This window comes from Paramisgurnus dabryanus, chromosome 22 (assembly GCF_030506205.2).
Source record: "Paramisgurnus dabryanus chromosome 22, PD_genome_1.1, whole genome shotgun sequence".
Classification (NCBI taxonomy): domain Eukaryota; kingdom Metazoa; phylum Chordata; class Actinopteri; order Cypriniformes; family Cobitidae; genus Paramisgurnus; species Paramisgurnus dabryanus.
This window is the reverse complement of record NC_133358.1, coordinates 10,291,973-10,316,916: the sequence shown is the minus strand read 5'-3', so window position 1 is coordinate 10,316,916 and position 24,944 is coordinate 10,291,973. Positions and strand designations below refer to the sequence as shown.

Here is a 24,944-nt window from a genome sequence, read left to right as displayed (position 1 = left end):
TTATTCATCATAATTTATTATATAAATAACCTGTGAGTTCGGACACGACATCCCAACCGAGTGTTGCAGGCAGGCCAAATGCCAGAATTATAAGATAAAGCAGCCGAAACAAGTCGTTTGTTAATCGAAAAGCACATATTCACAGATCAGATAGGCTTGGTTTGGGAATGTATTGCCTCTGAGTAAATAAACACGGCGAAAAATAAATAATTTAGAAAGACGTAAACCATTTCCAGGACTTCAATGAAACACAGCCGCATTTTTTTATCATTCGGGCAAAAGGGTGTCTTTTATTAAAGCTGTGCTTGAACTCGGTAATGGTTTAAGGCTTTGGCTGAACCCCACGTCCATGCGGTTTTCCTGACTGTTTCTCAAGACCGTTCTCGTTTTTCATACTATCCTACGTTTAACTAATGAAGGTTATCATGCAGCTCTCAAAACACTATATTAAACAAAGATAAAACACTTTTATCTTAATTCTAAACACCTAAGATCATCAGTTCTCACCTTTACTCCAATTCACAACCACTGTTGTGACAGGAGGCGTCATATTTAAGCGATTAGATAGGGAATATTTCATTAAGTTTTGGTCTCTGTGTTGGATAAGTGGTTGAGGTAATAATTTTAAGAGTTAAAGGTCTAGTGATTTGACATACAGCGTGGCATGTAACACTATGGATAGCTTTGTTTGGTCTGGCCAGCTTTCTTGGACAATGCAGAGATATCAGAAGTAACACCGCTAGAGCGAGTTTTTTGGCAAGCGTCTGTCCGCAGAGAGTCTCTCGGCTAGACTAATGCAACACAGCCCCACTGTGGCTGAGAGATAGTGTGCTTTGAATCAATATCTGATCTGTTTTTCAAGAGTGAGGAAATGGCACACATTTCAATGATGATTCCCTGCAAGCATTTCAGGACAATGCAAACTCAAAATGCTAATTTTTTTACATTGTCCCACTTTAAATTGACAGTCACTTTAGTTTACATAAAATCATCCTACGTAATGTAAAGAAATATAACCTTGATATCTTAAATATTTACTGAGTAAGGTTTAAAATTAATGTAAAATCAAACTGTAATGCTCCTATTCTCTGAATTAGATTATGAGAATGGGACGGGGTCACATATATGGGTCATTCTACAGAAAAGTTGGAATTCGGGTGATGGAAATCTGCTTAAATGAACTTCTTTCAACATACCTAAAACTTCTTTAATAGCATTAATTAACTTGACAAATCTATGAATCCGCATAACAGGGAGCTTAATCTATTTTAAACTTTTTAATACATTTAAATAAGAATCCATGAGTCATTTATTTGTCATTGGTGTTACCTGTGATTTAAACAACATCAATTGTTGATACTAAATATTTTTTCTCATTACAGCTTGTGTATTTAGTTAAAGGTTGATTAGAGGAATGATAACAGCAAGAAAAATTATTGATTATTAATATTTGTTTAATTAAATTCTTAATCTTTACCCAGCATTGTATGAAATTATTTCATTCTCAGTTTGACTTTTTTCTTTAAAACCAACAAAAACAAAATTATTCAACCAAAAAGGCTTTGATGCAAAGACTGAAATATCAACAATGTCTTACATCCCATATCAACAACAAAATATTACTAGAAAGTACAAGAAAATACATTCATAACACCAAAACTTGGTTTAACACCAATGACACAATGTAACACCAATGACACAATTAGAATATAATAATAGATAATGAATATGATAAAACTTATAAACTTTCATAACATTTTCCATCTTGTTTTGTTTTTATGCTTTTATGTTTGTCAGCTAAAGGAAGTACTCATTAGAGAATTAACACACCAATGATGGCAACACCAATGACGGTAACACCAATGACAATTTACAGAAAAAAAACTAATATTTTAACAAAATGGCTGCCATTAGCCATGTGCTATTTCATCAGAGATGTAACAATCACATACTTACAGTATTCAGTATAATGTAGTTTTATGTAAATATCTAAACACTCCCAGCTATAAAAAAAAAAGAGTAATACTAATGACATCCAAAAAATCTTATATCAAAATTCTTAGATATATCATGATGATTTTAGACAAATAAGGTAAGACATCTCAAAAACCTTTTGCCTTCCTCCACTGCACATCTTTCACTAACCTCTTGACCCATGAAAAACTTCAAAGAGCTGATGCATTGTTTCAAAATAAAAGTGCTTTGGGTAGGGTAACACCAATGACATAAATTGTTGGACAAATATTTATTTGATATTATTCATATTAATAGTGTATTTTTACCATTTCAGTGTTGTAGTAAATTCATACAGGGTTAAAGGTAAATGTAAATTAGATGTTTTATAAAAAAACATGGTTTTAAATAATAAGTACACAGTTCAACTTCCATGTATGATCAAAGGGACAGGGCAATTTTCAGGACCAGACATTTTAAAAAAAGAAAAAAAAAGAAAAAAAGAACATTAATTAAATAAACTCTCTCATCATTTTAAGGACAGTCTATATTTATTAAATATATATCATTATGAGATTATTGGGTCAAATTAAATGATTAAGGGGTCTGCAAAAGTAAGGGACAAGCATTTCCACCTTTTTTGTAGAATGACCCATATACCTGCCTTTGGTTGCTAAGGTGTTACTCTCTGGTTTTTGCTATGGATGGTTGCTAGGTCATAATACTGTAGGTAAATGCTCGCTAACTCAACACTAATTTGTTTTATTTGTGTGCAATACAAAAGCACAAATTTTGTCTCATATGCACGTTGTACAAAAATCCAAAAGTCCCTAGCGGGAGTCATAAAACGTTTTTGAAATTTATGAACTTTCATTGAGATCACGGTGACACTGGTTAGAGGTTTCCTCAAGCCTGATTTATCCATTTCCGCAGTGAACCAAATCATAGTACAGAGCTCTGGTTAACCAGCATGCTGTTTCTTTATTCTGTGGACACAGGCCATCTGTGCAAAACACAAAACATCTCATCCTTAACCCAAACCACAGCTTGCTTTATACCCCAGACAGGGATGCAAGGAAGCAACAGCGGGTAAATACATGTACAACATGTGACGCTGTCAGTCCACATAAATGATTGCTTTAAGATTTCTAAGATACGTTTTTCTAGATTTTGTGTGGGTCTCACTCTGCACCTTATATATGGCTTGGATCTCTCTTTCAGTACTATTGAAAAAGAATAGCCCATTTCCATTAAACAGTGCCAGGTGGGTTACACACCTACATTTAATACACTGTCAGAAAATACAGCAAAAAAGCTGTAATTGGTAAGGTACCCTTTAAAAATGTCTTACCATTTAAGAGCAGATATGTACCTATGGAGGTACCAGAATGTACCTTTAGCACTTTTCACATAGAGATTACGGAAAATACACCGAAAATGTGATCGTTTAATTTTTATTTCATTCACACTGTCAATGATTTTCCGGAATTTGTGCGTGCATTCACACACATACCGTAAAGGTCCGGTAAAGACCTACTATTTTTCCACTAATTATCCATGGTTTCTCGACTGCATTTTTGTTTATGACAAGATCATAAGGAGCGCGTGAAGTGCTAATCTGCCAGGCTGGTGAATGATCTCAGCTTCAGTGCGGATAGTGATGAGCTCCCTGATCTCTGCTTCAGTCCAATTTGCCGAGCTGAACCATAACTTCTTGTTGCGTTGGCACGCCCCATACGGCTTTATTTCTACCTCTAGTTCACACAGAATGCCTTTCGTGAATGTTATGGCAATGTTACTAGGTCCACTTTATGGGAGCGATCCCAGAATATTTACGGGACGCGTTTGCGTTCTCACAGAATCCTCTTTGCCAATTTTACGGAATTTTTTCTGTGAAAGTGCTGTGCGAATGAGGTTTTTGAGGTGCTAATATGCACCCTTTAGGTACAAAGGTGTACTTTCTGAAAGGGAATGATGGTTTATCCCTCACCAAAGGAATTGATGGTTTGAAATAAAACTAACCCTTTGTGTGAAGTAAATTATGGAATAATTCTGCAAGTTGTTACTACAGAATAAACCCCCGAAATTGTGATCAGGATCCGTCACGAAGCGAAGGGTCTTGTATCACATTGAAGAGGCTTATTTTCGCAGGATCACTGGAGCATAAAGTCATTCAGAGGCATCCAAACTTTTGACAAGTAGTGTATTTAAGCCAACCTACGTACAGTATTAGCGGCTGCCTTTAAAAAAGAAATCATCCGTGAGATGTACTGTATTGCATAAATGTCTTTGCGGATGAATTACCTTTAGTTCCAGATCTCAAACCCATCTGATTCATCTTAACAAATGCCCAAAATATATGAAAATATAATACAAAAATGAATTTCCTTTCTCTGAGGTTTTGTTTGATGGCAAAACAGATCAGATCGCCCTCAGAGGACAACAGTATAATACAAAAACAGGACCTAATCTGAGAATTGTGCCGTCCCACCACTAAACAATTCAGCCCAGCACACCACAGACTGAGGGAATTACATGTGTCTCTGCTGTAACTGTGTCAAACCCATTCAAGCTTAAGGGTCTTTTGTTTTGTTTTACTGGAAATAACAAGGTCCAGGTAAAAAAGAGCAGTCATTGAACCCAACAAACACACGAGCCATATTAGAGAGACCATTAGAAATAGTGGAATCAGATGCTTTTAGGATTGAGTATGTATTTTCATTTCCCTAATACTGTACAGACACAACTGTTATCAGTTTAGCACTTATTGATAGTGATTTTATCGTAGGGCTTATGACCACCAAACGCTTTCAACTCTCATTTCCTTTCCTCGAAATAGCGGGATCAAATATCATCCCTTTAAAACCAAATAAAATGGTCATTTATATCTATCTACCCTCTTTGCATTGAAGCGGCATCTATGAAATAAGTGTGCACGTAAGCAGACTCGAATGCATTGAGTTGATGCCGTCTGTGCGCATTAACTTCACTGTATCTCCAGATGGGAGTCAGTTTGACCTCACAACATACTTGCACTTAACCTCGCGGTGAGTTGATGAGTCAAGTCAGGTAAAGAGACCGGCACACGCAGGTCAGTGAGGACTTATGAAACAAATCTGCACTTAATAATAAATATTTCTGCCTGATAGGGGTCTTGAGGTACTAATGAGAGTTGGCATGTAGCCTAGACACTGAGGTACCAGGTTTGTTGGGGCGAAACTCAATATCCTGAATGAAACAGATGCCACAAAAAGCTCAGATCTGTTGAGGAAAAGGCAAATCAAATTTTGGGTGGGAGTTTTGAACAAACCTGTGAACAAAATTATAAAACTTTTGGTGTCTAAGCAATCACTTTTACATTTAAATGAATGCATTGTTCAGGCGCTTTTATACGAAGCGATAAATATGCTTAATTCTTTTGTTTTATAAGGGGATATTTCACAAGACTTTTTTAAAATGTAAAATAAATCTTTGGTGTCCCCAGAGTATGTATGTGAAGTTCTAGCTCAAAATACCATATAGATAGTTTACTAATGTGCCATTTTGGGTGTGTCCTTTTAAATGCAAATGAGCTGGTCTCTGCACTAAATGGCAGTGCTGTGGTTGGATAGTGCAGATTAAGGGGCGGTATTATCCCCTTCTGACATCACAATGGGAGCCAAATTGACCTATTTTTTCACATCCTTGCAGACAATGGTTTACCAAAACTAAGTTCCTGGGTTGATATTTTACACATTTTCTAGGTTGATAGAAGCACCGGGGACCCCATAATAGCACTTAAACATGGAAAAAGTCCCCTTTTCCCAAAGTGTTACACAACATGAAACTGTTTTTGCACTGATGTCAGAAATCTTATTCCTTTATTATGAATAATATGATTTGCGGCCATGCAGTATAATTAGGATTTTTACAGAATTGAGCATGCCTAAATTAAGTCATCTACCCCAGAGTCCTGCTCGTACCCGCAAAGTTCAGCACCAGATCCAACCCGTCACCTGTGATAATATGAAAATTAAATGCACACCCGCACAGACTAGGGGTGTAACTGTACGCAAAAATCACGGTTCGGTGTGTACCTCGGTTTTGAAGCCACAGTTTGGTTCCGTTTCGGTACAGTAAGGGAAAAATGCAAATATTAAACTGCAGGTTGTTTATTACTATAAACTATTTTTAACAATTTGTTTACACTTTTTTAAACACTTTTATTAAAATATTATAAATAAAATATATATAAAATAAAAAAGAATAATAAATAAAATACTGCTGCAAAGTTCTCCACTAAATAACATACTTTTTTACATTATTTTATAACAGTACTGTAGGTAACTCTTTTCTTAACCTTCTCTTAAACTTTTTCTACTAAAACCTTGCACTAAACTTATGCTTAACCTTAAACTTAAACTTATTCTCTGCATGTAAACACACTCATTGTGACATTGAGTGCGTTTACATGCACAGTCTTACGCCGATTATGCTTAATAAACTGATAACACGTGGGGTCATGTAAACGCGTAAATCGGTTTTCTTTAATCGGGGAAAGCCCATAAACGGCGTAAGCAAAAACCGATCGGCACAGGTAGTTTTTTGCTCATTACGCCGATTTCGTGTGGCATGTAAACACCTTAACCGGCTTTCTCACGGTTTTGTCCATGTGCGCATGTCTCTGCGTATGAAAGATAAACGTCACACGCGGAAGTAAGCGCAAAGTAATGCATAAAAGTCTCCGCTCGACAAAAGCAGTTGGCAGAGAAACTGTTAAAATAGAAGCTCATGTTACATTTACAGGTTCTGCAGAAACGATGAGAGATACAACAGTACAGCTTAAGACAGATATGCCGTTGACTTTTTGATCGACTATTATGTACTATAGGTGGTGACGTCACTGCCACGAGAAAACTGATAATTCTCCAAGTACCATGTAAACGCAGTTGTCTGCATAGTCGGTTTATTGATTTGCATGTAAACGCATGAAAACAGTTTTCTATAATAAGCAGATTTTTGATAGTTATCCGCTTATTCTGTGCATGTAAACGCACTCATTGATATGATTGACGTGAGCTGCAGATAAAAAATCTGATCACGCATTCCTTATTTTCGCTGTCACAGCAAGTGTGTCTCATGATTGCATAGCAACGAAAAACGTGCAACGTCTCACGCACTTTTGAAAGAACAAAACAGCGCGTTGACACACGTTTAACAAGCACTTTTAGAAACGACACGTAAGCGGCCCCGTAAACGTTTACATCAATAATCAAACGAATATACAACTAAGTAAATAAAAATCTTTCTGGGGCGGAATTATGTTTGACAGAAGATTGCGCTGAACGCAGACTTCCGTCACTTAATATGTTCGTGTGGAAACGCACACAACATATTATGTTCCACCTATGTTCGGCATACAAAAGATTGCAATCAGCCATTTGGTGCACACCCCTAGCCTAGACCTGTAAATATTTGGCCCATTACCCGACCCGTACCTGCATACGCATAAATCACACACGCTTAAATCATTCCGATCTCGTACCTCTCTCAACATCACAATAGCGTCATGAATGGGCTAATGAAACAGGCTAAAGTGCACTTTGTTTTGTGCCATTCAAGTAGCCAACCATCGGCACCTAAATAGGCTATGGAACCTGATAACTATACACAAATAGACCTATTAATGAAAAAAGTCATGAAAAAATACAACCTAACTACACAACCCCTGCTGTGCACCTAAGTCTCGTCTTGAAATGCTTTCTAAGATTCTGGGTCCTATTTTAACGATCTGAAACGCAAGTGCGAAGCGCAAAGCGCAAGTGAGTTTGTGGGCGGATCTTGGGCGCTGTTGCTATTTTCCCGACGGGAGAAATAACTCTTGCGCCGGGCGCAAATCAATAAGGGGTTGGTCTGAAGTAGGTTCATTATTCATAGGTTTGGTTTGGGCGTAACGTCAAATAAACCAATCAGAACGCTATACTACATTCCCTTTAAACGCAAGGGCGCAAGTTCCATGGCGGGTTGCTATTATTATGACAGATTTACCAGGTGTACGCCAGGAGCGGTTCACAGCCGAGGAGACCGACGTTCTTGTAAGAGCAGTCAAAGACAGAGAAGTTGTTTTGTATGGGGATGGGAGAAACCGCCCAAATCAGCGTAGGTTAAACAGGCATGAGAGCCCTTATTGATTTGCGCCCGGCGCAAGAGTTATTTCTCCCGCCGGGAAAATAGCAACAGCGCCCAAGATCCGCCCACAAACTCACTTGCGCGTTGCGCTTCGCACTTGCGTTTCAGATAGTTGAATGAACAACGCGCAACGCGCCACTGACTTTAAACTTTTTTTTTCTGGTCAGTGGCGCAATTGTTTTTTGAAACTGCAAAATAGCATCAGGGATGGTTTGCGCCGCAACACGCCTCCTTTTTTGCACTGAACCGCCCAGGGAGCGCAAGTTCATTCCCTAGTTTGCCGACGTGCGTCTGTGGAGGGAAAAACCCGCTGTGCGCCGGTGCAAAATACGAATGATACATGCGTCACTGACAAAGTCAATTGCGCTGGGTGCAAGATAGGGCCTAAGATGTTCACAGCTTCGGGCTATCAACAGCAAAACTTTATGCAACTCCTGCAACGTCAGCTCCAACTAGGCTACAAGAAGCATCTACAAGGGTCGCACACTGTCGCAGTGGTGGTGACGTGATGGGAAAATGTCATATGTTGTGTGTAATTTAGACATACAAATATTGCACATATTTTCATTTGCGCTACTACTTGCCTGCACGGAGTTAATTATCCGCCGCATCCCTGCCCGTGAATTTTAGGAATGTCACAATCCACCCGTTTAGACACTTTTAGCGGGTACCCGACCTGTTGCAGGAGTCTGATCTACCTACATACTTTAGAGTAAATTGATATAAAAATTCTTATTTTACAAAAAACTTTGTGCTCCAGAACTTATATATTTATTTATTAAATTGATAATGCAGTTTTGGACCCGCCAATATCAATAACAGGCATAAAAACCATTCTGTGGACACTCCCCTGCTAGAAACGGCATTACAACATGCTAAAAACCATTTAGAGTACCTTAGCAACCATCCACAACACCGTGACAATGACTTCTGCACATGCAAGAACCACTCACATTTTTTTTTACAAAATGTAAAAATCAAGCTGACAACATGAAATTTATGTTGTGCTTATTACGTTCGGAAACACCGGTGCGGTCATTCGTTGACATTCTCCCAACGCAGTAAATCCATCTCCACTTGAAAACATGTCCGTGTTACACAATGTTACACAATGTTAACAACTTTATTGTACTGCGAGCAACCGACAGGCCAAACATTCGACAAATATGGGAGCAATTAGGAGTTCCTTCAAGACCAATGAGGTAATTAAAACAAGATAGACCCTATTCACCGTAAATCCTGCAGTTCACCACATACCTTCACAGACTTCCCCTTGTTTCACTTCTCCCAAACATTCTTATAGCACTCAGGACAGAAACGAGTGCAGGGAGTATTACCCAAACCTCTTTAGCTTTAACTATGGTAGCTATGGAAGACCCCGTGCAGCAGCCAAGGCATTGTTAAGGAATCAGATATCATCTGTCAAATTGGTAAAACAGTAGGAGGATGAATACTGAGCAGTAGTCAACAGTGCCTTTAGGACATTCTTAGGAAAGTGAATGTTCTCAGTGTCCTGCTGTGGAGGAAACTACACCCCAGATGTTCAGGACGCTCCTCTGGTTGCCCCTCGTCAATAAAAGTGAGAACAATCAAAAGGAGGACATTGAACGTCATACTGTGCACATCTGCTGGCCAGAGCTGAAAACAACTGCAGTAGCTTCTCAAGTGTTTTTCTGTTTCATACATACTACTGTATATATAAAGTGATATGAAGGTCTGCTGTGTGGCCTTGAGACAGGGTCCAGAGAGAAATGCCTGAAACCTAGGCCATAACTCTTTGAAACTTAAGTAAAAAAATGAAGTATATCAAGTTTTTTACAACATGTTTAGATGTTTTTGACTTTTTATTGCTACGAGAGATGAATCTAGACGGTTGTAACACAGCGCACAAAAAAAAACAGCTCAAGGAAAACCTTTTTTTAAAGACAATAATGTATAAGACGCATCTCTTTTTACACATTTATGCCTAAAGGGTGCATTTTATTACCTCGAAGGTACCTATTGGTGTACCAAATGTATACATATCTTTACCTAAATGGTGCTTTTCCATTGCATAGTACCCCACGGTTTGGTTTGGGTCAGGTCGGGTCAGCTCACCTCAATTTGGCTTTGTTAGCTTTTCCATTGAGTTTAGTATCACTTCGCAGTGGGAGGGATTATAGGTGTGTCGTTATATTTGCGCTTCCTACTGCTGTGACATCATACAAGTGAGAGCGACGTTGTGCATTCCCATACATTTATTTATTTCTCAGTCCGCCACAAAATTAAAATTGACCACCACAAATAGATGTTTGCACATCGCGTTTATCACTACCTCTGTCTCACATGACAGTTTCTGTACAAACACCCGTGGCGTCAGTCGACGGCGCTCCACTGAGCCTGATTTAAGTTGCATTAAAGCATATATGCAGACGTGCATGTCGCCAATGTGCCGCCACAGTCTGGAAAAAAAACAGTTATGGTGTTTCTGATTCCCAACCTGTGGAAGTGGATGTTTCAAAAGGGAGTTTGGGAACTTATAGTAGAGCACAGATGACAACATGTTTACTCGAGACAGCGCAGGCTAGCATGAAGGTAAAGCTAATATTTTACATTATTACACGGCTCTCTGGAATGCTTGATTCTGATTGGTCAGTTGAGACATTTGCAGGTTCGTTCTTTTCGAATAATAACCGCTCCAAAATAATAACGCATAGCCGGACTACTTCCACGAGTAAAATCGCTCCGCGCCAATAAAGATCAATAAAGATTACTGTCTGTTTGGCGCCATCTTGTGACAAACACTCGACAACCACGACAAGACACAGAGAGCTTACTGAGACTGAACTTGACAAAATAGAGCATGACAGCTACGAAGCCAACACACACAAAAATACAGAATGGGCATTAAAACTTCTCAAAGACTGGTTAAAGAGAAAAAAATGGAGACAGACAAGTATGAAGCAGAGGATCTTAATAAGGTATTACGATCATTTTATGCATCTGTGCAAAGTTTCGCGGAAGGATAAAAATGTTAATTTAAAACAAATATGTCAATAAAATGTTTCAAATTCATATTCATGTCCAGTTTTTTTTCTTATGTGGCAAGTAGCCGTGTAATAAGCGGGATAATGTAGAGGCAGCCGGTAGTTATTGGGAAATAAGCCCCGACAGTGTGATCAGGACCCGACGCGAAGCTTATAGCGATGATGCTGGTAGTGACGATTCTCTCAGACCAATCAGTGATCTACAGTGTTTTCGCGTCACCCTTTGGTATCAGCTCTGGTCGCTTGGAACCCCAACTGAGGTGGTACTAAAAAAAGATTGGGTACTACGTACTGCACCGAGTGGAAAAGCCCCCCAAAGGAAAGTTGACCTGACCCAAACCGTGGGGTACTATGCAATGGAAAAGCGCCATAAATGGTACATATTGGGACCTTTTTAAAGGGTATAGCTTTTGTACCTTTCATTCTGACCATGCACAATGCACCTCAATCGATGTACTCCAGCAAAATCATCTCTATGTCTAAAATATTATGAACAGCAGATGTATTATCCATCCATGGCCCATCCTGAGGTAGAGTCTCCAACTCTAGTTACCTCATTTGGATCCAGTTTCTTATAAAAACAACCTATAAAGGAATGACACCCACCCCTATGCCTCAATAAGGACTTCAAAGCCATGGATTATCATAGAAAACTGTCAATATTACAAATATAATACACTTAATATCACCTCTCATTGCTTTAATATAAACATTAAATTGCTACTGTAAACACTATCATTTATAACAACTTTATTTTCTAACATAAATATAAATTTTTTGTAAAGTGGCTTTGAAACAAAATGCACTGTGAAAAGTGCTATACAAATAAATTAAAATTATAAGGTATATATTGCACATCTATGGCCCAGTTAAACAAACGTTTGAATGGTCTAGTCACCTTTTCAAAACATTATGCATATTCACTGCATTAAAAGTATGACTGAACACAGGCAAAAACAAACAGGAATTGACTTTTTGACCAAGCTTTAAATGGAAAGTTCACAAAAAAAAAATACAATTTTGTCATCATTTTCTCAGCCTCAAGTTGTTCCGATCTGTAGAAATTGGATTTGAAATTTCGGAATAATGTTGAACAAAGAAAGTCTCAAGCAGATCTGGGGCACCATTGACTTCCATAGTAGGAATACATAATACTATGAAAGTGAATGGTTCCGCTGATCTGTTTGGTTATTTACATTTTTCAAAATATCTTTATTTGTGTTCAGCTAAATCAGAAATGTATACAGGCTTAAAAACAACGTGAGGGTAAATAAATGATCCCTGAATTTTCATTTTTTTTGGTAAACTACCCCTATAACTATAGCTACGGCAGTAAGACTTTCTTTGTTCACCATTATTTCCAAAACATCTGTGTCACGAGCAAAAAACCTTTGTGTGGATATTATTTGGATGTAGTGTCTTGGTTACGGTAAAAAAAATAACCATTATTCTTCACTTTGCCAGACTGGGTTGTAAATTGTCTGTCAAGGTCTATATGTCTCTTACACACACAAACATACACCTTTATTTCATGTGAATACTTGAAGACCAATAAAGCGTGAAGATCTGGATTAGACAGATGATCTAATCTTTCTGTCTACAATGTAAAATAAATCTAATAAATTATAAAAAGCACAGCATGCAATGTCAAAAAAGGCTGAAGTACGACACAAAGTTTGGTGGATGTGTCTTCAGATCTTCAGTGAATTTTTTTATGGCACATCTGGGATATTTAGCAGTATTGGGAAAACCATTAATTTGATTAATTCAAAAATACATACACTCCGGGATAATGCTAGGCTATTTTCAACCTATAAAAAGTCCAAAAAGGGTCAAGGTTAGCCGTTGGGTTAAATTAATCTAGAAAATGTATATATTTTACCCAACAATTGGTTAAAACAACTCAGTTTTATGGGTTGAAACAACCCAGCATAGGTTAAATTACAACCCAATGGGCTTGTCCCTATTTGACCTAACGCTGGGTTGAAATAACCTGGCATTTTAGCAAACTGAGAAGAACAGATTGAGGGTTTTTGCTGAGTTTGGTAAAAGTAGCTTGAAATATAAAGGAGATACAGCTGAAATAAGTCTAACCTGTTTTTAAAACTAAACGATGAAAGGTCATAGGTACCTGATAAGGGACAATGCTCCCATGGGCCGTTCCCCATCGTCTGGCCTCTTTTCCAGCGTTGAGGTAGTTGGCAGCAATGTGAGTGAGACAAGCAACCTGAAGATCAGATAAAGACATAAAATGAGGAGAGAGGCAGAAAGAAAATCAAGTTTTAAATCTTAAGATCTGTCTGTAAGCTCATTACATCCTGCTGTTTAGTGAGCGCAGGGAACTCTTACACGGCTGACACAGCAGTTCATGTTGCCTGCCGTAAAACAAACACCCACTGCGATCAACTGCAAGGTTTTTTTTTCTTATTCTTATTTACATATCACATGATTCTCATCACAGAAACAAGCAAGGCAATGACAACACGCATTATTAAGGTCATGGAGTCACGTGCTGTACATTCTGCAAGGTTCCTGTCTTTCCTAAGATTCCATAAAGAAATGAAATTATAATTTTTTTGCCGTTTAAAAAAGTGTGTTTTCATTGCCTATATATGAAAACTTCGTAAGAACAACTTTCACCAACTAAATTTTGACTTCAGGAGATACTCCGCGAGAGATGCTGTGCGCTTTATTGCCAAGTCCTCTGCCTGTTTGCAGGCTTCAGATTTAGGGTTAAACTGTTCCAGCAAGTTCATTTTTTCTGTGGGTTAAAGATGAAAGGATTTCATTTACTAGTTTTTGGAATTTGGGCCATGAATAGTGGCAGAATTTAGAACATGGGCTGATAAAGGTCTTCAAATTCAAGAAAAATTTACTATTCCATCTACAGATATGTATAGGTACTTCCATAAGACATTACATCACAAGTCATAAAGAGAAAGACCTGCTCATTAAAGAACCAAACAAAATAGAAGAATACTTTATTAATATTACAGAAAAACAATTTCCAATATGTGTCTCATTTATATAAAAGGCTGATAACTAATATTATACAAAACACAGGAGATGTTAAAGAAAAATGGGAATTGGAACTAAATACTATAATTGAAGATGATATCTGGGAAGAATTATGGAAGGGATGCCATAAGGGTATTAATAGTCAATTATGAAAAGAATTTGACTGGAAAGTAAAAATTAGATATTTCAACACATCTCATATGATCTCTACATTTGTGAAAGAAACATCGGTGGCATTGTGTTGGAGAAAATGTGGTAAAATAGGAGATCATACACACATTTTTTGGCATTGCCCAAAAATTCAAGAATTTTGGAAATGTGTTAAAAAAGAAATCAACAAGATACTAGAGGTAGAGATACCTTTAGATCCAGTGGTATGTTTGTTGGGAGCATTGTCCAAAAAAAATTATAAAAAAGAAGAGAGATATGTACTGTGAATATTGTTATTGATAGCAACAAATGATAACAGTGCATTGGAAAGAAGAACAGTCTGGTTCAACGGACTCAGAGACAGAAACAAGTCTATATAATGGAAAAAATGACTGCATGTCTACAAATGAAGATGGATATATTTTTGCAAAGATGGAAAAGTATTTCTCTGTATTTAGACATGTAAATAAGATGGGCCATAAAAGTGTATGGAAAATTATTGCAACATAAATGCAATTAGCTACTGTTACCTAAAAATGTCCTCTGCAAAGAAACTGTACTGATGGCAGTTTTTATTTTATTTTCATTTCTTTTATTTCTTTTTATTATTATTATTAATATTATTTGTGTTAATTATTTACTTTGCTTCTTTACTTAATTTTTACTCTCCCTCTGTTTGAATGTTGGGATAGGGGATGTTCTTCAAAAAGTTCAATCAAAAATAAAATTAAAAAAATATATATTAACATTTCTAAGATTTATTACTTTTGTGGACTACAAATGCAAGTTGATGTTATACTGAGAACCAAGGCTTTGAACCGGTTCACGGAAAGAAAACCAGAAATAATTTTGCAATGCAACCAAAAACTTTCAAAAAAGATATGTTCTGGAACAGAAACGTTTATTTAAAATAATGGTTACCGGTTAATACTGTTTTTTTTTTAGTTCTTTGAGAAGATTTCTGTGCAATATGACTCGGTGAAGTTCAAGAAATTTGAAGCTTGCCAGCAGCAAGTAGCCTATACTCAAGCCCAAGTCTCTAATGCTCAATCATAAGAGGGAAATATTGTAGGCTACCAAGTATCTCAAGATGTTTGTTTTTTAATACTAATTAGTGGTGTAACGGATCCCAGTTGATCCGTGATCCGTACAGATCACGACGCACAGTTCAGCTCGCATGCGATTCGTGGATTAATACGCTTATTTAGTGTGAAAGTTGATCATTTGCACATATTTCAAAAGTTTGCACATGTTAACACTTAAGTGATTTTAAACAGTTTAACCACAAAGAGGTGCTAAAGTGTGCAATTTGCTGTACGCACAGACGCACATGCGGTTGAATGTGTCCGGTCAAAATCAAACGTGATTATCCCTATGCCCTTCAAAGATCAGAACTCTTGATGTATAAACTTAAAGGAATAGTCTACTCATTTTCAATATTAAAATATGTTATTACCTTAACTAAGAAGAGTTGATACATCCCTCTATCATCTTAGTGCGTGCACGTAAGTGCTGGAGCGCGCTGCGACACTTCGATAGCATTTAGCTTAGCCCCATTCATTCAATGGTACCACTCAGAGATAAAGTTAGAAGTGACCAAACACATCAACTTTTTTCCCATTTAAGACGAGTAGTTATACGAGCAAGTTTGATGGTACAAAATAAAACGTAGCGGTTTTCTAAGCGGATTTAAAAGAGGAACTATATTGTATGGCGGAACAGCACTTTTGGGAGTGCTTCGACTCGGCGCAGTAACACTCTCCCTCTCCCATTACGAGAGTGAGAAGGGGAGCGGATTTTTCAGGCGATATTTATATGTCCCACAGCTGACATGGAACGTTATTAACCGGTTCGGGAACTTAATTGTTTTTGTTCAGGAACGTCGATTTTAGTGTTGAACCGGAAAACGGAAATGTTAAAATACTGTTTCTGTTCGGAACGAACCAACTGGGAAACAAATCTGGTTCAAAGCCCTGCTGGGAACGCATGGCAAAGATAATTTACAAACATGAGACCGGATGGACTTATGACTTACACACAATTTTTAAACAAAGGTATGTTTTCCTGTTTAGATTTTTCATGTTCATTCTATACGCACTGTTGGCCATGATGAAGTTTAATGATTCATTGCGCCGCCCACCACGGTCCTGCGAAGTTAGATCAGAAATGTCTTATCTGCAAGTGTTAATTTTTTACAAAACAGAGTAACGCGAGTAACAAACTGTTTTAAATTTCAGTAATTGTAACTGTGTTACTTGATTTAAAATCTTTGTAAATTTAGTATCTTTAAAATACTTTGTTACATTCTGGTTATCCCTAAAAGTAATGGAATTACAGTAACGCGTAACTTCGTTACTCCCATCACTGCAAGACACTAACTTAACACTAAACTCTGAATATACATGAGATTAAGCGAGTATCTGGCAAACGTGAGCGTCAACGGGCTAAATACGTTTTGACGCGATTCCCATCGAACGCCCTCGAAAAGAAATCACCGGCCGCCACTGAGAGAATGCAAAAAACTAGATGAGCATTATGTGTGTCATTTGCTTGCTTTATCTTTAGTTTTTCTTCTTGTGCACTGGTTGGCTAAGCCAAACAGCCAATCAGAATAATCCGACTCCCAGACAATGCTTAAAACATGCACGACAGACGACCGACGGCTTGGTGTGTACCTAACTTAGCAGTTAAATTGTATGGATTACTTTTTGTGCGCTTAGTAGCCCCTGGACACTATTCACTTTTAATGTATAGAAATGAGAAGCATGAATATTTTTCTGAATAAAGATAGTATTGGAGTAAAGCTTTAAGGTTATCCTGGGACACTACCCATTTTTGCATCTGGATTGAGTAGTTTTTCTGTGCCCTCTGTGCTTTTTATTATTGCATAGGCACTATAAATTTGCTGAAGGGTTAGATTACGGTGACCACAAGACAATCAGTAAAGAATGTTTGGTAAAAGGGGGGCAGGCAGTGAAAGGGAACTCATTTATCCCTGCCAGCTTAGGGTCTACCGCAGTAACCGTGACCCGTCTTCTCTTCAGTCCACAGATAAAACATATGCATTCGATACATTCCTAGAAGCCCCTCTAAAAATGATGTACAACAGGACAGCAGCAAACCATTGAGGAAATACTGCACAAGACCCGACGCAGCCATCCGTCAAAGCCTGCGCTACTTCTTTTCAAATGGGAAGCAATTAAAAACTTATGAGGAATTAGAAAAAATAAGGAGGAATTTATTTAAACCACAACAGACAACCACAAACAATCGCATTATTTTGAAAACCACATCCTTTCAAACCGGTGTCATTCAGAGGACAAACGCTCTGACTTGTTAGGTTTTGCGGTATCATGTCGGAAATAAGACTTGAACATATTACGGACACAGCAATACATTTCTTGGATCTTTTGAATGATCTGTCCAGAAATCTAAAGGGAAACGATGACCGAGTTATAATGCTTCTTTTTTCAAAGCTAACGCAGGATAACGGATTTAACTCGGATGCCTAAAATAAGTCCTGGTAAATGACACAGAAACCTCTATTCAGATTGCAAAGTTTATACAGAGTCCAAAAACTGAGAACTGCCACGAAGGCAGGCATCCTCCCAACACAGGCCATTCCCAAAGGTAGCCAAAAACCTCATGTTGACTCCTAAATAACACTGCTTGTATTTTTCACAATCATCACATAATGGACACGAGCATCGGATATGAATCACAATTGATAAAGCAGGGTTCCCACACATTAGTTAACTTCAAATTCAATGACCTTTCAAGGACTTTCCAGGTCCAATACCCTCAAATTCAAGGACTGAATGTGGGGAAACATTTCAAGTGAGAGCAAGGTTACATTGTGTTACCTTTAAGATACATTGTTACAGTTCCCTTTCGAGGGAACTTGCGCTGCGTCACTGCTGTGACACTTTGGGGACGCCTCCAGGGGTAAGTGCGTCTGAATGTGTATATCAAATTCAACCAATGGTGAGGCTTAACGACAAAGACAGGGTGACGCGGGAGCCAGGAAGCACATCTATATCTGAAATATTGCCAGAGACGGCGTTACAGGGACGCAGGAAGTAGGGCAAGGGAGACGCAGCGTCTCGTCTCGTTCCCTTCTCAGCTCAGAGAACAACAGTTACATACGTAACCCGAGACGTTTTCATGTGTCAAACACAACTATGCAAAAATGCATTTTGGTATGAATCAACATTCGCATACAGAAGATATAAGCATTTAAAGTGAACAGTTTAGCACGTGTGCTTAAAAAGTCTAGAATTTTTACGATATTATCCTACACTACACAGGGAATGGATTTTTTTTTTTTGAAAACTTCATGCATAAAATAGATTCAAGCACTTTCAATGACCTGTATCTATGTACACTCACCTAAAGGATTATTAGGAACACCTGTTCATTTTCTCATTAATGTAATTATCTAATCAACCAATCACACGGCAGTTGCTTCAATGCATTTAGGGGTGTGGTCCTGGTCAAGACAATCTCCTGAACTCCAAACTGAATGCCAGAATGGGAAAGAAAGGTGATTTAAGCAATCTTGAGCGTAGCATGGTTGTTGGTGTCAGACGGCCGGTCTGAGTATTTCACAATCTGCTCAGTTACTGGGATTTTCACGCACATCCAGTATGCGGCAGTCCTGTGGGCGAAAATGTCTTTTTGATGCTAGAGATCAGAGGAGAATGGGCCGACTGATTCAACTGATAGAAGAGCAACTTTGACTGAAATAAGCACTCGTTACAACCGAGGTATGCAGCAAAGCATTTGAGAAGCCACAACACACACAACCTTGAGGCGGTAGGCTACAACAGCAAAAGACCCCACTGGGAACCACTCATCTCCACAACAAATAGGAAAAAGAGGCTACAATTTGCACAAAATTGGACAGTTGAAGACTGGAAAAATGTTGCCTGGTCTGATGAGTCTCAATTTCTGTTGAGACATTTAGATGGTAGAGTCAGAATTTGGTGTAAACAGAATGAGAACATGTATCCATCATGCCTTGTTACCACTGTGCAGGCTGGTGGTGGTGGTGTAATGGTGTGGTGTTTTCTTTGCACACTTAGTGCCAATTGGGCATCGTTTAAATGCCACAGCCTACCTGAGCATTGTTTCTGACCATGTCCGTCCATTTATGACCACAATGTACCCATCCTCTGATGGCTTCTTCCAGCAGGATAATGCATCATATCACAAAGCTCAAATCATTTCAAATTGGTTTCATGAACATGACAATGAGTTCACTGTACTAAAATGGCCCACACAGTCACCAGATCTTAACCCAATAGAGCATCTTTGGGATGTGGTGGAACGGGAGCTTCGTGCCCTGGATTTCCATCCCACAAATCTCCATCAATTGCAAGATGCTATCTTATCAATATGGGCCAACATTTCTAAAAAAAATGCTTTCAGTACCTTATTGAATCAATGCCATGTAGAATTAAAGCAGTTCTGAAGGTGAAAGAGGGTCAAACACAGTGTTAGTATGGTCTTTCTAATAATCCTTTAGGTGAGTGTATGTATATTTTCAAAAACTTCCCAGGGCCTTGAATGTTTCCCCCCAGATTCACAAACTTTCAAGGATTCCAAGGACCCGTGGGGAACCTGTAAAGTTCTTAGTGAGTCAACATAGTTTCAAATGCAAAATTATGTTGTACTGCAAAACTTTGTCCCGTTGAAATAAACAGTATTTCCAAAGTACCTCAGCTTCAATAACTCTTAACAGTTATTGGTATAAGCTTCCCCCCATTCTGTGCCAAATAAAAATATAAGAATTGAATAAGCAATGTATTGCTCACAAAACAATTTTGTGTCATGTGCAGATATTCACCAGCACTTCGCTGAATCAACCGCAGCTGAGGTTTTAGGTAGTTACTATAGCAAAAACTATGAAATGTTAAAAACATCATAAGTGATACTGCAGATGAAGCTTAAGAGACATTTGTGTACGTTTCATTCTCAGCCTTGTAGGTTGCATTAAACACACATATGGATGGTAATTATAAAGCAGTAAGGAACAAGAACAGGCCATAAAACATTCACCAAGAAAACCAATCTCATTGATTTATTCACGGCGATGTCTGTTGTATCTCAAGATGTCAGCGGACAGCCACACATGCTCAGGAACATGCAAACTTAGCAGCCTTTCACACTCCATTTAGTTACACTTTTGACATCTCCTTCAACAGCTTGTGGAGCGGCACGGATGTTGACTTCCGATGTGGGGTTGCTATTTACATCGCTTGTATTGACGCTTTGTCCAGACAGAGTGGGTGGCTGGTAGGTAGGCTGCCGTACAAGCAACGTGAGCGGGGTTTTTTATGTCGGTCAAAAGAAAATGTTATTCATGATGACATCACAGAGGGACATTTGTAAATGGTGTACCATTTTCTCATGCAAGGACAGGTATTAAAATGTCTTAAAGTCTTGATTTGTTCATGAAGTACACAGTGGCGTGCAGGACAGCCTACTGCTACTTATAATACACATAATACATATGAATTAGCCTTTACCCTTTAGTCCAGCCTAATGCCCATTAAACCACACGAAGATTACATGTGACAGGAACAAATTGAGCTCGATTGAGTCACCTCTTGCATAAAGTGAAAAATTTGACATTTGGATGACTTATTTCCTTTAAGTTGAATGTGACGACATGAATTTGAAACTTTACTTTAAAACTACTTTTTTATCGTTGAGGTGAAAAAATGTAAGACATGAAAATCCTGCTAAACATTAAACATGCACTGGGATCAAATATGAAGACAAAACTATCCTGTGTTTGAGGCAAGTTAAACATCGCATGCTGAAGTCTAGTAGCTATGACGTTTGGCTTATATTGTTATGGACAGATTACTAATTTATACTGTGAAATAAAAGGTTCATGTTTTCTCATGAGTAGTGAATGGGTCAAATTAAACTGGCTTCCAGGGACGGCATTCGTTCAATCCAAATAAACGAAGCAAGAGCAGTCTGGTTTAATTTAAAATGTTCATTTTGTTTATTGGACGGGAGACAATAAAAACAAATGTCTTTAAATGTGAAGGAGGTAGACTTCTAAAACTAAAGATTTCATCATATTGACTAAATTAAGACTCAAATGGAGTCAACTGTCAGTTTTAGTAAACTTGCTTACTGTTTTAAAAGTTTAAAAATTACATGTTGATGTCTTTCTTTCCTCAGTCGAAAATAAATTACGGTTTTAAGGAAAACATTTCATGATTTTTCTCTATATAGTCTATACACCTAAATTGTGTATAACAGTTGAAGGTCCAAATTGCTGAGGACTAACTGTGGAATCACACCAGCCCCTTGAACATTTTGAGTTTACTCGCTTCATTTGCACGTGAAAGCCGTGCGTAAAATTCTAGTCATCGAGACATTCACGCGGAAATTTGTGTTATGGGAGGTGCTTCTGTGACTCTGGTCGCTTCCTGTAATCACTTCACTACTAGAGCAAGCTCCTGATTGGTTAACGCGGCGCGTTTTTCCGCCAAAGTTCAAATTTTTCAACTCGCGCATTTCCCGCGGCAACACTCAATTCGCGTCTATCGCGCTGCCCTACACGCCTAATTTGTGCCGCGAGACCTCCTTATGCACGTCAACGCGTCTTCACATTGAGTTAACATTGAAAATCACTTGTACTTGACGCATTTACCGTGGCTGGTGTGAATGCAGCATAAGGGTCTTATGTAGAAACGATTGACCATTTTCTTAAAAAAGTATATAAAGTAGATATATCGGCCAGTAAATGGTATGGGTCAATAAAAGCAATTTTACAGACAATCGGCTATAGTTTAAAAACATCCAAATGTCATGCCCAATATATCCTGTCAATCAAAAGAAATCAGGAAAATGCAATGAATTTGCGCTCTGTGTATAGAAAATTTAAAGAAACATCACTAGTTTACAGGTATAGCGGAAGATTTTCTTTCTCATCTCAGTTGTCAATCATTCTGATGATATGTTGACGTAAGGCCGTCGTACGTGCTCGACCCTAGGTTCACTTTCTACGCATGCGCACTTTCAGGTGTATATGTGTGGTGGGCTATGGTTTCAGCCATTCTTTGAAGCTCGCATTCTCAACCTTATTTTTTTCAAAATGTCTGAGGGTCTCAAGAGAAAAAGTGTTTACGATTTGTATGACAAGAAGAGAAAGTCCTTTGAAGAAAGAAACAAGACCAGAGTGTTTTGGGGAGAATATTTCACACAAATCACTGCTAGTAAAAGTTGATGTAAGCTATGATTAGCGCTGCTAGCCCTGGCACAAGTCACCAACCGCGCAGACACGGTAAACATCTCAATGTATGAGCCATGCCGGCAGCAACTTATAAACAGAGCGAAGAGAAGAACTAAGCTCATGCATGCTCTCTCTCTTGTGCAAACATTAATAAGCATTCCCTCCCGGAAGCATGTAGAGTGTTGCGCGTGTGCATTTAAAAAAAAAAGTAATTGTTAAAAAAATTGGGGCAAATTTTCCGCCATACCTTTAATGAGCAATAGTAATGGCAATATGAATAAATAACATTCAGAGTTCATGCAAGTTAATATAATCACCAAACTATCTGCATCAACATTTGTATCGTCAGATAATCTGAATGTCTGAATAGCCGGCTATTGAAAATTTTATATCGGTACACACATTTTTAAATCAGTACATCAATCAATATATATATACTGTATATAATTTTTTATTAAAGACTGATCATTTTGGGTGAACTATTCCTTTAATGAGGGCCATTAAAAAAATTTTTTTTAAGCTTTAAAAATGGTTTGACTTGCTGGACTTGCTGCATGGACAGCGGCGTAGAGTTTGCCCAGAACAAAATCATACTTACCCACACTAACTGCAGGGCTTGACATTAACTTTTTGAGGAACTTGTCCTGTGGACAAGTACATTTGTGTTTCACTTCATGTGTCCATGCACAAAAGTCACTTGTCCGGGTAAAGATTTATAATATAATTAATTTCTTGTGTTTTGCTAATCAGTGGCGGAGCAAGGGATTTTTCATAGGGGTGGCCAGGCAGGGGCCAGCAGTAACCCTGGGGTGGCACATAAAATCTCTATCATCCAACTTTAAAATACTTTTATGTATTATAGGTGCATTAATCACAATGATGTATAACAGGCAATTGCTACAGTACTTGTACATACAAATGAATTGAGATTAACATACAATTTATAGTCATAATTGAACCTCAAGTTTTTTTTTTACTATTTAATCAAATAAGACTTTTAAAATTTACTTTGAAACCAGAATGCATATCTCCCATTGCTGAAAAAACTATAGAGACCAGAAAATCACGTGAATTTTATAGGCCACTGAAATTTATTTTACTAAGATTCATTTGGCTACTCTTTCTGAAGGATGCTATATCTGCTGCCTTTCTCTTCATTTTTCCCACATTTCACTGATTGTCTGACATTAAAACACTAAAGCAAAACATTAAAACATTACCATGTTTTTAAAAACGTATTAGGGTAAATGTATCTAGATTATCTGTTATATATAAAATCAATCTTAATCCTAGCATTTATGCTGTAATGTTTGTGTGGGATTTTTTTATTGTACAGTGACGAACTCTGTCAGATTCAAATCGGCTGTCACACGGCGCACACACACGTAGGCGCGCTGAAAGAGAAATTCTCATTATAAAACAGATTCTTAAACAAGATTTTAAGCCCATTATGTGTTTTTACCAAACTTTAGAAGAGAAAAAATACGGACTGCGGTTGAAGTGTCTGTCATTTATATTCACGCCGGAGCATGAAGAAACCTCACTCTCCACTCCATGCCGTCCCGCCCCTCCGTGTTCGGCGATCAGGTTTCATGCGCGCGCAGCTTGTTTAGTAACAATAACAGCAAGGTGTTAACGTGTGTGTGTGTGTGTGTGTGTGTGTGTGTGTGTCGGCGCGCTGCACTCTCTGTTCAATATTCCGTTCGGTGTTTGCTCTGCGTGTTCTGCTCTGTCGTTAACGGCACATAATGTTAAGTAACATTGTTTGAAATTTAACTTGTCCAGTCGGACAACTAATTTTCTCTTACACTTGTCCTTCAAAAAATCCACTTGTCCCAGACAAGCGGACAAGCCTTAATGTCGAGCCCTGAACTGAATGCTTTATTATTTAATCCAATTGATACAGTTGATGAAAGTGATCCTGACTGAACTAAACTATGTATACTGTTATACTGTATATAGAAATAGTTTGTGACCGTTTGATCCTATGATGCAAAACGTTTTTTATGTGTGGGTGACAGGGCACGATGCTTACCTGTGAGGACAGCAGATTGCAGTCTATATGAAGGCCTTGTCCTGTTTTCTGTCTCTGGAGCAAAGCAGCCATGATGGCTCCCTGAGTGTACAAACCAGTAGCCAGATCTGTCATAGCCACACCCGGCCTGACCGGTTCTCCATCCTTAAATCAGAAAATGTTGTAAGAGGAGATAATGCATATAAAATACAAGTCTAAAATACAAGTAACAGTAAAGGTGAAGCATGTCATTTAAAAATATTTCTCTAATCATCTTAATATGCACAGTAAGCCAATTGTAAGCTGATTTCAATATGGGCTCTATGCACACAGTTGCATGGTGTATTTCTGGAAATAT

General features: G+C 38.1%; 1 protein-coding gene across 2 annotated transcripts in view; it reads right to left on the bottom strand.

The window, feature by feature from the left end:
• Positions 1-24,944, bottom strand: part of sugct (succinyl-CoA:glutarate-CoA transferase) — a 154,727-nt gene that overhangs the window by 106,138 nt on the left and 23,645 nt on the right. For both annotated transcript variants that reach the window (XM_065294740.2, XM_065294742.2), the window contains exons 8-9: positions 24,608-24,751; positions 13,279-13,374 (exon numbers count right to left, since the gene is read on the bottom strand). In XM_065294740.2, coding sequence (XP_065150812.2) covers positions 13,279-13,374; positions 24,608-24,751 — 240 coding nt within the window. The remainder of the gene's footprint in view (positions 1-13,278; positions 13,375-24,607; positions 24,752-24,944) is intronic.